A 13918-nucleotide genomic window follows, 5' to 3' on the forward strand; every position below is an offset into this window, starting at 1 on the left:
CTCTTCTCCCACTAGAATAGAATCAGACATGGGATGCCTGGGTGGCTCAGTTGGTTAAGCAGCTGCCTTCGGCTCAGGTCATGATCCCAGCGTCCTGGGATCGAGTCCCCCATCGGGCTCCTTGCTTGGCAGGGAGCCTGCTTCTCCCTCTGCCTCTGCCTGCCATTCTGTCTGCCTCTGCTTGCTCACTTTCTCTCTCTCTCTCTCTCTCTGACAAATAAATAAAATCTTTAAAAAAAAAAAAAAAAGAATAGAATCAGAAGAGGGCAAGATCTTTGTTTGCTCATTGCTGTATCCTCAGTACCTAGAATAGTGACTGACACATTGTAGGCCCTTGATGACTATTTGTTGACCAAGTGAATGTTACTAAGGCTAGTCCACGTACCAAAGAACAAATGTGATTTGGTTTTTTTCTTTTTTCTTTCTTTGTCAGTGGAGTGGATTCAAGGTTACCCTTACTATCATGTTATTCTCACTCTCCTATACTCTGTTTTCTCCAAAAGGAAGAGAAAGAAGAAACATTAGGGCTGTGCCAGCAGTCAGCATAACCCATAGCCTGGACATCGTGGAGGACTGGTGCCAGGGTGGGGGGCAGGACCCATGGAGAGGAAGACCCTGAAAAGACCCTGGGAGCTAGGGCCGGCTCCACCCCCAGCTATCAGTGTGGCCTCCACAAGTCCCCCAACCCCAGAGCAGAGGGAGGAGCTCCCCCATGGGAATGCGGCCGGTGTTTGGAGGGAAAAGTTTCGGACACCTGCTCCATGTGGTAGGAAGAACCCTGGACATGCAGTCAGAGGCCCAGGTTCAAAGTCCAGTTCCATAACCGCGATCATCCAAAAATGAACTGACTTGCACTCTGGGAAGCATTTTATAAAGTAGCCCCCAAGGTCAGGTCACGGTATGAGTAACAACAAACATGAACCGCTGACTTCGTGTGCGTAGACACAGACACAGGCACCCGTAGGTGACCTCATGTAATTCTCAGCCTCCGAACGACAGGTGCCATCCTTGTCCCTACTTACAGGTGAGAACACTGAGGCTCAGAAAGTTCAACAAAAGGCAAGAGGGACTCACCCGCTGCAGGATTCTGTGTTTTTTGTGTGGGTGATTTTGTCCTGTCTTTTCTCTGACTCTCCTGGTTCGCCTTCCCCTCCTGGGCCCCAGTATGAGGCCCCCCCGGGCGCTCCCCTCACCCTCACCTCTACCCCCTCCAGCACTCCCACCTGCACCAGCTCCAGCATCCCACCCACCTACCCCAGGACGACAGAAGTGGTGAGAGTGAGGTCAGTCTGAATCCATTGCTCCTCTTTCCCTCCGCTAGCTAGGCTTGGAGCAAGGTCGTTTTTCCATTTCTAGATTGGAAAACAATTCTGCTCTCCATGCCACACCCCCTCCCAGACTTGGTACAAACGCAGCCCCTCTGCAGAGCCATCCCCTCTGAGTGCCACCATCCCCAGAAGATGCTTCTCTCCTGAGAAGCCGTGACCCCTGGCCGAGATTCCTCTCCACGCAGCCACGGGGCACAGTAGACAGTGCCACAACCCCTCCTGCCCTTATCTGCAGGCACGACTTTCTACAGTGTCTCCAGCACTAGGAGCCAGCGCAGGGCCCACCACCTAGGAGGCGATCGGTAAGGATTTGGGGGAAGAAAGGACACAGCAAAGGAAGGGAGAGAAGGAAGAAGGGAAGGAGGCCAAAAGGGATGATGGGTGAAAAGCAGCCGCCTTTGGGGAGAAAACAAGATCTGATTAGTGGAAGCATCGGTGTCTTTCCTTGCACGTGGTTAGAGTCGGTATCTTGGGGTCTTGTGGGCTCTAGCTACTTTACACTTGTCTACAGGTCCAGAGGGGATGGGGGGGAGTGCCCTCCTCCTGCCCTGCCTAGAGCTCGATATTCGAGCCCAGCAGGAGGGCCGACGTGCAGTCCAGGCCACTGGCCAGGAGCGCTGGTCTGCTCCGAGTGCAGCTCCAGCCTTCCAACCTCCACCTGATGGCAGAGATTACAGAGGACCAAAGGTACATTCACTCCAGAGGGTATTGGTTTACTGAATGTTCCATGGGCAGACGCTACTCTCCCGGCCTGCCAGCTGCCTTGCAGAGAGCCAGCACGGGGTCTGAGGGCATCGGGACAAGCCCCGCCTCACCCCGCTAAGCAGGTGGCTGGCAGATGCTGGGTCAGTGGTGTCATCTTCTCTGCCCACAAGGTCAGGCCGACCTTGCATATGGACTCCCCCCACTTGGGGTATGAGAAGGCACCAGATCCTCCTTAGGAAGCCATTTTCTCCCTGCCTCTGTCACTATGTCTGTGCAGGCCATCCCACACAGAGACCCACCTCCCTTGCTTCTTGGCATCTCTGCCCAAGGATGCCAAGAGGACAAGGACCCAACCTCCCCACCACAGCTGATCCACTATCTCAAAGCCAGGAAGTTCTACCAGGTGGCTAACTCAAACCCTTCCTGCCGCAGACTAAACCCTGGGTCCAAAGGACAAAGCAGAACAGGGACAGATTTCTGCAGCAGCTGTGAATTTCTCCCTCTCTGCCCATCCCTGTCCCCCCAGCCCCTGAAGTCACATGCCAGAAGGGCTGCCCTCTCCAGCTACCAGGTTAGAATTTCCCAACAAGAATCATTCTGGCACCGAACACCAGCTTCTCAGTCAGACGATCACCCCTTAAAGCCCTTTGCTCAGAGGTAGGGGCAGAGGCATCACTCTGGGCCCCCGGGAACCTCCTCGTGAGTTACTTGGGACCACCTGCGATCTTGCATGCCTCTCTTCCTGCTTCCACTCACATCTTACCCGAAAGGTCAGAAGGCAGGAAGGCCAAACCCTATGTAAGTATGTCAGGGGCAAATATGCACCACAGGCCACAAGTGTCCTTCCAGAGTGGACACAGGGAGTGTGTTCCCCCGCTGCCCAGCTGCCTCACTCCCAACACAAAGGGGCCACTTTCTGGAGGAGGCACTACCCTCCCTCCTCCTGCCTGGCCTGAGGGAGATGAAGGCACACGGGGACATGTGGGGGGCTGAGCCCCTGCCATCCAGGGATCCGAGATGTGGCCTCCCTCTCCGTGTCATGGGCAGCTTCTCTAGGCCAGCTGAAGCACCGGCTCTAGGGCTGGAAGGAGATCAGACCCAGCAGCTGAAAGCATTTCGGGCTGTAGATGAATTATCTTTCCGTCTAGATCATTAAACGATAGGAAGCCGAATCAATCCCTGACTCTGGGCCCAGGGCCCCCATGCTGGAATCCTGCCTCCAACATCTACACGGGACACTATCTTGGATAGAGCCCCTCGACCTCTCTCAGCCTCTCTCCTGGCTCAGGCCCGAAGTCTGGAGGATGAGAGGCAGGTGAGGGGACAGACAAAGGGGCTGCCTTGGCCAACTGCATCCCAGGCTTGGCTGCGGCCAAGAGTACGCAGGCTGGCCGGGGGCCCTCTCAGATGCTGTCCGAGAGGGCCACCTGTTGGGCTGAACCGACTTCTCTGTTACTACCTGTTTCATCATCTATAAGGTGGGACCCCGCGTTGCTACCCGATGTTAACCTGGAAGTATCGGGATCTCAGCTGTGACAGAGGCCCCAGGAAGATGAACGCCCCACGACCGGATGGAAGGCAGGCAATCGGCATACCAGCAATGCAGACAAACATCGCCGGCATCACGAGCGGGAAGAGATGACACCCCACCGAACGGGAGGAAACACCCGCAAATCACTTATCTGATGAGGGACCTGTTTTCAGAATAAAGAACTTACAACTCAATAGCAAACAGACAAAAAAAAAGAAAAAAGATTTTTTTTAAGTGTGCAAAGGTTGTGAATAGACATTTCTCTAAAAACGGATCTCTAGTGCTTAGTTACCACATGAAAAGATGCTCAACATCACGAATCCTGAGGGAAATGCAAACCCAGACCACAGTGAGATCCTCACTGCGCCTCATGCCCTCCAGGACGGCTAGGGTCCCGAAGGCAGGAGGCAGGGAGGACATGGAGATACAGGAATCCTCAAGGGATGGGACACGGTGCAGCCGCCTCAGGAAACAGTCCGGCAGGTCCTCAAATGAGTAAACATATCGCGACCCTATGGCCCAGTAATTCCACCCTTAGATTATCTATCCAAGAGAAACCAAAACCCAGAGTCCACGTGAACACCGGTCCACAAACGTCCACCGCAGTTTTCTTTAAAATATCTAAAAAGTTGACACACAAAAAACGTTCGTTGACTGAGGTACATATGCCCAAAATGTGGTGTGGCCGTCAATGTAGTATTATTCAGCAATCTCAAAGCCCAGCACTGACCCATGCTCCAGCAGGGAGGCGCCCTGAAAGGAACATGCCTAGTGACAGAAGCCGCGTGTGGGATAATTCCATTAACAGGAAATCTGCAGGACATTCAAATCTGTCAGGACGGAAGGGAGACGAGGCTGGGGGTGGGGGCAAGAAATGAGCGGGGAGATGGCTGCTGATGGGGAGGGGGAGGGGATGCCAATGGCAGGGGTGGGGGGGCCGGGGGGAGGGGATGCCGATGGCAGGGGGCGGCTGCCGATGGTGCAGGAGCGAAAAGGTTCCACAGTTATAGGTTATGGTGATGGTTGTACAACCCCAAATATAGTAAAACCCACTGAATCGTGCACTTTAAAACAGGTATAGTGCCAGTATTAAGATATATCAATGAATACAATTTTATTATGTGATATTGGGAATATATGGTATCAGCTGTTCTTTTTTTTTTAAGAGAGAGGCCGAAAACTGTTCTGCGGCTCTAAACTACGTCACACACATCCATGTCAAGGAGGAAAAGGATCAGGAGGGGGAGAGGCCAAGAGGAATTTTACAGAGTCTTGTTTTGCCGCTGGAGGCTTTTCCCGTGATCCCAGTGAGTCTTGCGGAGCAGCGGGGAGGCAGAGCCTGGCTCAGGCCCAAAGTCTGGAGGGTGAGAGGCAGGTGAGGGGACAGACAAAAGGGTTGCCTTGGCTAACTGCGTCCCAGGCTTGGCTGAGGCCAAGAGCACGCAGGCCAGCTGGGGGCCCTCTCAGATGCTGTCCGAGAGGGCCACCTGTTGGGCTGAACCGACTTCAGCAGGAGGTGGCTGCAGGGAGCAAGGGACGCGTGGGTCCAGAAGGGTTGTGACAGTCTGCCTGAGTGGCAGTCCCCTGGCAAAGAGCTCAGGAGTGGTCATCCGCATCTGTGTCCACACAGAGTGTGCCCAGTGGGCAGGAATCCCCTCCTGATTCCCACCCTCATTCCCTCAAGTCAGGAAAACCTAGTGAGCTGCCTCCCACACACACATATACACACACCACCAGTGCCCAGCAGGAACTGAAAAAGGGGGAAAAGAATGGGCTGACATGCCAAAGTCCACTGGCACTGGGCGCACCGTCAGTGGACCAGAGGGTGGCCCCAACAGGCACGGGACTTGCCCTGGTAGCAGGCAGGCGCAGGGACAGCAGAGGACAGATCTAAGGTCAGTGGTAGACAGAGAAAGGGTCTAGATAACACCACCCTACAAGTTCCGCCTAGCAGTCACGAGACAGTAGGGCCTCCTGGTGAGGAGTAACCAGGGGAACGTGGAGTTGAGGGTGCTGGGCTCCAGGCAGGGACGAAGGCTCGCGATCATCTAGTCACTGGCACTGGCCTCATTATCATCTTTAGGGCTTTAGCTGAATCCCCCCTTTGGAATCCATCCTCCTCAGTCCGCTGATAGGGAACTGAGAACCAGAGAGGAGAAGTAACTTTTCCAAGGTCACCCAGCAAGGTCATGTCAGAGGCAAGTCTCCTGACTCCCAAGAGTGGTTTCCCGGAAAAGGGGCAGCTATAGATGGTTCCCAGAGAGCAGAGGAGCCAGAGGGATGTGGAATCCTTCTGAAAAAGAAAGGGCTCGTATACATTCAAACCTCTCTCCTTCTCTCCTCCAGCACTTCAGTAATAATGATGATGATGACAATGACAATGACGATGACGGACACAAATTACCATGAACATAGTACATACCGGCACTCTGGATTTCACCTTCCACATGCATTACCTCTTTGAATCTTAACATCAATCCCATGAGGAAAGTACTGCTATTTGTACCCATTTTATAGATAGCACAGTTGGGTCTCAGAGAGGCAAAGTGTCTTGACCAAGGAACATGGTTATCAACAACAGGGCTCGGCACCAGATCTTCTGACTCTGGATCCCACAGACTTCATCCCTGCCATAGATCTTAATCTGTTCCACATTACTTCTGCTTTCTGTCTTCCAGGCACCATCTCTCTGCTCCCCTTTGAAGCGTGACTTGCTTTGGCCAGTGAAATGTCACCAGAAGGAATGTGTGTCACATCCAAGCAGAAACAGTGTGCACATCACAGCGTCTGCTCCCCACAGTGGCGCAGTGGTGGAAACAGCTATGGGTCGAAGCCACCACCAGCCCGTCAGAGTAAATACGATGACTGTAGACCCCTTGCCGACCCCACTGGACAGACAGCATGGGCAAGAAATAAATATATATTTTTGTTTGTTTTTGTTTTTGTTTTTGTTTTTTTGCAGTAAGAATTTGGGGCTGTTTGTTACCCAGCAAACCAAGCCTCTCCTGACGCCTACAACCACCACTGAGCACACTGCACCCCACCGCCGCCCACCGCCGCTCCAAGCTCACAAGATGGGAAGGTCTGAGAGGGAAAATCAGTCGGTCCATCTTAACGCCTCCCAACTCACAGAAAGAAACAATGATTAAGCTCAAAGAAACAGAAAGAACCACTCCCCCAGTCTCCTCATTTTATAGGAAATAAGAGCACTCTAAAGAAAAGGAGTTACCAAGGGCACCCAGAACACAAATCTCCAGGCCAATTTCTGTCTGGGCCTATCTGTCTCTCTCTGCACGTCTCTTGGCTGTTTCTCCTTCTCACTCTCTGACTGTTTTCTGTGTCTCTCCCATTCCCTCTTTCTTCTCTCTCAAAAAAAAATAAAATAAAATAAAAATCAGAGAATTCTTGGACAAGCCCAGCTCATGAGCAGTCACCGCAGACCAGGGGCTCCTGGCTGCCATCACGAAGGCCTTTCCCCCAGCTCAGACAACAGACCTTGAGGAGTCACTGGGTGTCTCACAGAACTAGAAGCTCGCCCCTGAGGAAGGGAAAGCCTCTCCTCACAGATCCTCCAAGGGCTGAGAAGCTTGGGCACAAAACCACACCCCCTTGTCACCAGCCCCTGGCTCTTGGGGGCCTTCCCACAGAGAAACAAAAGAGGGCCTGATGGGCACCACACTTAAGAAACCCAGAAAGGGATGGTTCCTGGCCACCCTTGCCATCCATAGCCAGGCCCTGAGGCTTGTCATGGTCTCCATTCTTTCTTTTTGGCCCTGAGCTGTCCGCTGCTGTGCCCAGCACACACCCCTCTTCCCCAATACCCATTTAAGTTAAGAGAGACTTTGAATAACTCAGTGTCTGAGGAGGTGAGGGGACAGGAGAAGTGAATGGGGACAGTGAGGCAACTCAGGCCTGGCCCAGCCTCTGGGCTGCTCGGAGGTGGAAGGCAGCCCACAGCTCTTGGTATGGAACTCGCTTCCGAGAAGGCTCACCCTGGAACACTCTGGAGGAATTTGGAGGCTGCTCTGTGCAGCATAGGCAAAAAACACAGCCCCGCTCCCACCCACAGGGAGCTGGGATCTGGGCACGGGGCTTCAGAACTCAAGCCAAACAGCTAATGGTGTTCCTGGAGGCTGTGAAATGTGGTGTCAGCCAGAGCGCTGAGCTGGCAGGCTCAGACCAAACCAGAGAAAGACAGAGACAGCCTGCAAGGAGGAGGCTGGTGGGGGGCCAGACTGCTTCCCCCCGCATCCGCCCTGGACCTTCTCTCCCCCCCCAACCCCCCCACTCAGGACCAAGGCTCCAGGCATCCGGCAACCCAGAAAACTCCTTCCTCAGTGTCATGGGCTGACGTGTTCCCCCCCAACCCAAGTTCCCCCCACCAAGAACTCAGAATGGGACTGTATTTAGAAATAGGGCCTCTAAAGAGGTAATTAAGTTAAAACACAGTCACATGAGTGGGCGCTGTCCTTATAAAGAAGGGATCAGGACACAGACACACACACAGGGAGGACCAAGTGAAGACACGGGGAGAAGACCACCATTTACAAGCACCAAAGGGACCACTGCTGCTGACACTTTGCTCCCAGACTTCTGGCCTCCAGAACTGGGGGAAAATACATGCCTGCTGTTGAAGCCCACAGCAGATTTTGTCACAATGGCTCAAGCAGCTCAGACACCAGCCTGCAGGGTTCCCCAGATGGCACTCCTCCCGAAGTAAGGAGTCCTGGAGAGGGCAGGTGCTCCCCTGCTCCCCAGCCACAGGTCCCAAGGATCGGACCCTTCTCTAGTCAGAAGGTTCTTGTTATTGAGTTTCCATCTTTTATCACTTTCCCTTCCTTCTGGCTTGAGTATAGGGAGCTGTACAGGTCCCCGAGCATCCATGGTCCCAGCAGCCTTGGTCCACCACACAGGCAACACTCCCTTTTCCCTCTATTTCTGGTTCAGTTTCTGGACTCGTCCAACATGAAACAGCCTGCCCCATGTGGCGGTGAGCTCTATGCCATCCAAAGGTGTGAGATCTCAGATAAGCATCCACAAGGACCCCCCGAATTAGGGGGTCTGGGGCACTGAATAGCTGAGCTCCAAGAGAGGTGGGGAGAGGCCAGAGTCAGCGCCCTGGATGCAAGAGCAACCCCATGCCCTCTGTCATGACCTCCTCCCCCCAGCACCACCACCCTCTCCACACATTGGTGTGGCCATTGGAACAATGGGTCAGTATAACAAGGAAGGAGCTGAGGTCATGCATAGTGGGGCTCCATGCAGGAGGGTTTCCTCTCCCTCTGGCAGGTCCCTGGACTCTCACTGTGACAGTAGGGCATCAGACAGGCTCTGTGACCAGCCCAGGCCACCCCAGAGAACAGAAGTCCCGTGGACTTTCTTCTTCCCTCACTTCGCTGCTGAGATTGATCAGGGATGTCCTGGGGGAGTGGGAACTTGACCTGGGAATGGGGGCCTGGGGGAGACGGGTGCAGTCATCAAGGAAGGGGTTAAACACACAGTAGCAGAGAGAGTGAAGTCAGGGGTCTCCTGCAGGAGCAGGAGGAACAGGGGGTAGAGGGCTGATGGCGCTCACTGCAAGGAGGGGGCGAGGAGCAGCCCAGGCCAGAGATCATCTCTCTCTGTTCCCCAGTGCCTGGCTCAGTGCCCCCGGCCTTCCCCCTCCGAATCACCAGGCGGCCTCCAGAGGGACTGGCCTGGCCTTTCCCATCCCTTCCCTCACCGGGCCTGAAATAGAGGCGTGCCATTTCCAGAAATGGCCTCACCTCACCTCAGACACCCGCCCTATTTTGAGGCCATCCCCTCACCAGGGCATCGCGGTGTGAGCACCCCCACACCCTCCTGGGGCGGGGGGCCAGGGTGGGGCATGTAAGGACATCAAGGGACGCGCCTCAGCTGTTCCCCGCCCTGAAGCCCAGCTACGCACCTGCCACAGGGCCAGCCTGGTGGTCTCCGGGCTGCTGCGCCCCAGGTACCACGGCGTCCAACCCCTCCCCCACTCTGAGACTTAAGACAGGGCTCCTCCGGTCAGCCCCGTGGTGAGAGGTGGGGACGGAAGGGGCAGATTCATCCAAGATCAGTGGCACCCAGGTGTGTCATGGGAGCTGGTGCCCCGAATATAGGCATCTGCGGTTACCGAAATCGTGTGGGGGTTAGCGCTGGTGTTCCACACCCAGATCTGCTCTTTCCTGGCGAGGCAACCCTGCACAGGTTACTGAACCCCACTGTGCCTCAGTTTCCCTACCCAGGCATGGTAACGGTCCCACCTCACAGGGGAAACAGTGACTCGCAAGGGCTTGGCACTGTGGCTGGCGCGGAGCAAAGCCAGAGCGGCCTCCCAAGGCCAATGGGCCTCCCCCTTAGCTTTCTCTGCAAAGGTCTGAGATGCTGGCCACGGTCACTACCGACGGGTCAGAGACTCCTGAGGAGCCACGACAGCTGCCGCCAGAGCTCCTACCCCCCAGACGGTGTCCAAAATGATCTGTCAACTGAATCCCCCATTCACAGTGGAGCAAACCAAGGCCCTGAGAGGATGGTATCTTGTCAGAGGATCTGAACCCGGGCAGTTTGACTCCAGAGGCCACATTCTGGACCCTGACACTAAACCGCCTTTCATGAAAATTGCTGCATTAAGCCAAGGACACCCCAAGTCTGCAGAAGAGGAAATGAAGACCACAGGAAGGCTAAGTCATGCCTTCAGAGGGCGGGATCCGGGACCTGGATCAGATCCAGGCCAGCACGCCCGCTCTACCACTCCACTACAGCATCTCAGGCTTTGCCTACCTCTGCCCATCTGTGACGTCCTCAGGGAGCAGGACGTCCATCCCCCAGCCCTAGGGCCACTCCAGGGAGCTCCCTGGCACCTTGAGGCTCCAGCTGGAGCCATCTCTCAGGCACCCCAGAGTCTTGGAGGTTAGGTGCCCTTACCCCAACTAGTACCTGGAGAAACAGAGGTACAGGACTTGCCCACAACTAAAGAGACAAGCCCAGACCTCCTATTTCCCTCTCCAGACCAAGAAAATTCGCCAGAAGAAAGCGCTTCTCTCTCTCAGCCCTAGAACCTAGAACCTTCCAGAAGTGCCTCCCCCCAGGACGAAAAGCAGGACTGGAATAATGATCACTGCTCCTGCCCCACAGCTGGCTTTCCCGTCCCTGTGGGGGAATGCAGCCCAACAGCGGACAGACGGGCTCAGTCCTGGGGACCACCCCAACCACGGAGGTCCCAGCCCAGACCAACCACAATCGGGCCAGGCCAGGCCACGGGAAGAGGACAGCAGAACCTCCGTCTGCTTCCCCTGCCTGCCCTTCCCACCCTTCAGGCATGGGGCCAGCTTCTCAGCCTCCAGACAGCAGCCCCTCTGTCCCTGCAGGATGAGCTGACCTTTCACTGGCCAGAAAGTCCCATGGGTTCCATCCCCCTGCCTGAGGGAACGGATGAGGAGAGAGGAGGGAGGCAAGGGGCAGAGAAGAGCCCAGGGCTCACTCAGCCTCTCCTTCCTCCCCCATCCTGCCTGTCATGGCTGAGGTCTCCCTCTGCCCTGCCGTCTGCCCCTTGCCTTCACTCATGGCAATGGGCCTTCCCCAGCCTCTCTTTTCCCCTTAACTATCTTACCTTTTGTTTGCCTGGCACTTCATAGTTTACAGATTGTTTTGACATTTACCATTGCATGGAATCCACCACAGGGAGAGACGATGGGGACACACCGAAAATACCTTGAAATTGCCAAGTGTTCTTGTTAAAAATGCAAACATCCCCAGGATGAAGACCGATTAGGCTGGCAGCCACTGGTGGCTCAGAGCTTATTCATTTCATCCTCTGCCCTCTCCCCAGGCACTCAGCACAGCAGAGGGAGGGCAGGGGTAGCAGGGAGGAGTGCTTGGGGAGGTGCCTCCGCAGAGTGGGGTATCTGAGTCCCTGGGGGAGGAGAGGGAGGAGGATGGGGAGGGCGGGGACTAAGGTAGACTTGAGGACAAGCCATTCACTTTGCAGTGCTGCCTGCCTGTAAACAGCATGCTCTCATCTAGGCCTAAATTCTAGCCCAACCACCGCCCACGTCCCACTCACTCGGAAATCCATCACTCATTCTGGTAGCTTGAAGGTCAGAGAGAGAATCTTTTTTCAAGAAAAGGCCTAGAAGACTTGCAGAGTAGAGTCAACAAACCCAAAACCCTGGAGAAGAAGGTGGAAGGAGGCGGGGGGGTGGTGCAGAAGATCAGGAGCAGGGGGCAGCCAGCAGGCCTGGCTGTCCCTAACCCGGCTCTGCCCCAGGGCCCAGAGTCCCCAGGACGGCACACCCCCACCCACCCTAGGACCAGCTGCAGCCCAGAGCCTGGGAGCTGGAGTCCTTGAAAGGACATATCCTGGGCCGTGGGGTTAAATCAGAAGACCCTTCCTTCAAGGGGGCGTCTCAGTTATCCCCAGCTGAAAACCAGGGGATGGGCCGAGAGTCCCGAGGTTCCTTCCAGCTCCCGCATGCTGCAGTCCCAGGACCAAATCAGAAAAGTGAGTCTACGCCAAACCTCAGCCAGGCGTCTCCAGGGCTCCTGGGCCCCAGGCATGCTCACTTTTGGAGCCCCGCCCCGCCACCCACATTCAAATGAACCACACAAACGTATACAATCCACAGCTAGCCGTCAAAGATTGAACTGAGTCGCTGCTGCCCACTTGACATAATGCTAGGTTTTGTAGCTAAATTAAACACGCATTAATTTTGACTGCGGCTTACTTTTCAGATTTTGGAGCCTATCGGTTTCCAGCTCTCAAACATTTTTGTTGGCTATTGATGAAAGTTTGCAGGCCCTACATGCTGGGTCTAATTCCTAGTGCTCTGACCCAGGGGGAGTCAGGCCGCAAGCCTGGAGACATCTAAGAGCAGGTTACAAAGACATCTAACAAAACGCTGCGTTTGCTGCACGAGAATTCTGTCGAGCTCCACTCAAGGCCACCTCCTCCAAGGAGTCCTCCCAGGCCACTCCAGGGCGACGCCAGCTCTTGAGAATCCCTCCCCTGCCAGTCTCAGAGGCCAGGCCATTTGTTCCTTAGTGGTTGTTCGCCTGCATTCTTTAGCTCTGTCTTCATTGTTTCACACATTCCTGTTTTGTCTTATCTGTTTTGTCGTATTGTCCCCCACCGAACTGGGAGCTCTCGGAGATGCCCTGGACCTCGCCTCTGCCTCCCCTCTGAACCCGGTACAGGGCCACGGCCCACCAGCAGCACCGAGACCGCAGGAGCAGGACAGCGCCGCGGGGAGGGGAGCTGCTGGAAGTCTGGGTGCCACCTACCCTCCATGCCATCCTCTCGATGCCCATCGAAGTTGTCATAGGAATCCCAGCGGATGAGGGGGTCAGAGGTGTTATAGTCCACAGACACACTTGGCCCGTTCTCCAGGTGTTCCATGCCTGAAGGAATGGGGCGGGAGTGCAGTGAAGAGAAAAGAAAAAAAAAAAAAAAAAAGGATCAGCAGCTGGAAAAACAGAGGCAGCCAGCAGCTCCCCCAGGGCTGCTCCCTGAGGGGCTTCCCCTATTCCTGACCACGGTGGGGTGCGGCCAGTGGCACAAAGTGGGCAGAGAACCCAGGAGTCTGGCTCCTTGCATTCTTCTTTTGTTTTATCTTGTTTTAGGATAGAGGGCAGAGCAGAGGGAGAAGGAGAGAGAGACCCCCAAGCAGGCTCCACGCCCAGCGCAGAGCCCAACACGAGGCTCGATCCCACGACCCTGAGATCATAACCTGAGCTAAAATCAAGAGTCAGACACTCAGCTGACTGAGCCACCTAAGCGCCCCTGGTTCCTTGCATTCCTGAAAAGGCTCATACCCGGTTATAGGGGTAAATCAAGACAGGACACTGAGGAATGAAGACCCCACCCCCCAGGAGAAAGCTGGGGGGCCCTCTGGCTAGGTGTCTGCCTCTTCCTTTTCCGTGTCCCAGAGGCCCTTGCGGCAGTGCCAGGAGACCAGAAAGGCTACCCCTGGAGTCAGGGGGAGTATAGAAGAGGTTGGTGATGAGCAGCATGGGGTCAGGACAGCAGGGAAGTCATGGCCATGACACTGAGAGGATACAAGGTCATTTGAGCCATCCCCCTGCCTCCTACTTAAGGTGTTCCCAGCTCCAGGAAGAAATCTGAGGGGAAAAGCAGTCTCTCCTATGCACCCATAGAAAGATGAAGACCACATGAGCCACAAGCCCCACCTCCTGGGGCAAGTCCCTTTCCTGACCTGGCAGGCCTTCCTTGAATCTTCCCAGAGTCCCTCCGCCTGTAGCCTAACTTCATCTCGTCTCATTCTGTTCTCAAATAGGATAGAGAACAACTGGTCTCCACATATAACAAGTTTAAAGGCTTCACGACTATTATTAA

The 13918-nt window shown here is 55.0% G+C and overlaps 1 protein-coding gene across 8 annotated transcripts in view; it reads right to left on the reverse strand.

The window, feature by feature from the left end:
- The window catches only part of TNS1 (tensin 1), a 106831-nt gene that overhangs the window by 58448 nt on the left and 34465 nt on the right, over nucleotides 1-13918 (reverse strand). For all 8 annotated transcript variants that reach the window (XM_032847452.1, XM_032847451.1, XM_032847450.1 and 5 more), the window contains one exon: nucleotides 12847-12963. In XM_032847452.1, coding sequence (XP_032703343.1) covers nucleotides 12847-12963 — 117 coding nt within the window. The remainder of the gene's footprint in view (nucleotides 1-12846; nucleotides 12964-13918) is intronic.

This window comes from Lontra canadensis, unplaced genomic scaffold, assembly GCF_010015895.1.
Source record: "Lontra canadensis isolate GAN:19392208 unplaced genomic scaffold, GSC_riverotter_1.0 scaffold188, whole genome shotgun sequence".
Classification (NCBI taxonomy): Eukaryota; Metazoa; Chordata; class Mammalia; order Carnivora; family Mustelidae; genus Lontra; species Lontra canadensis.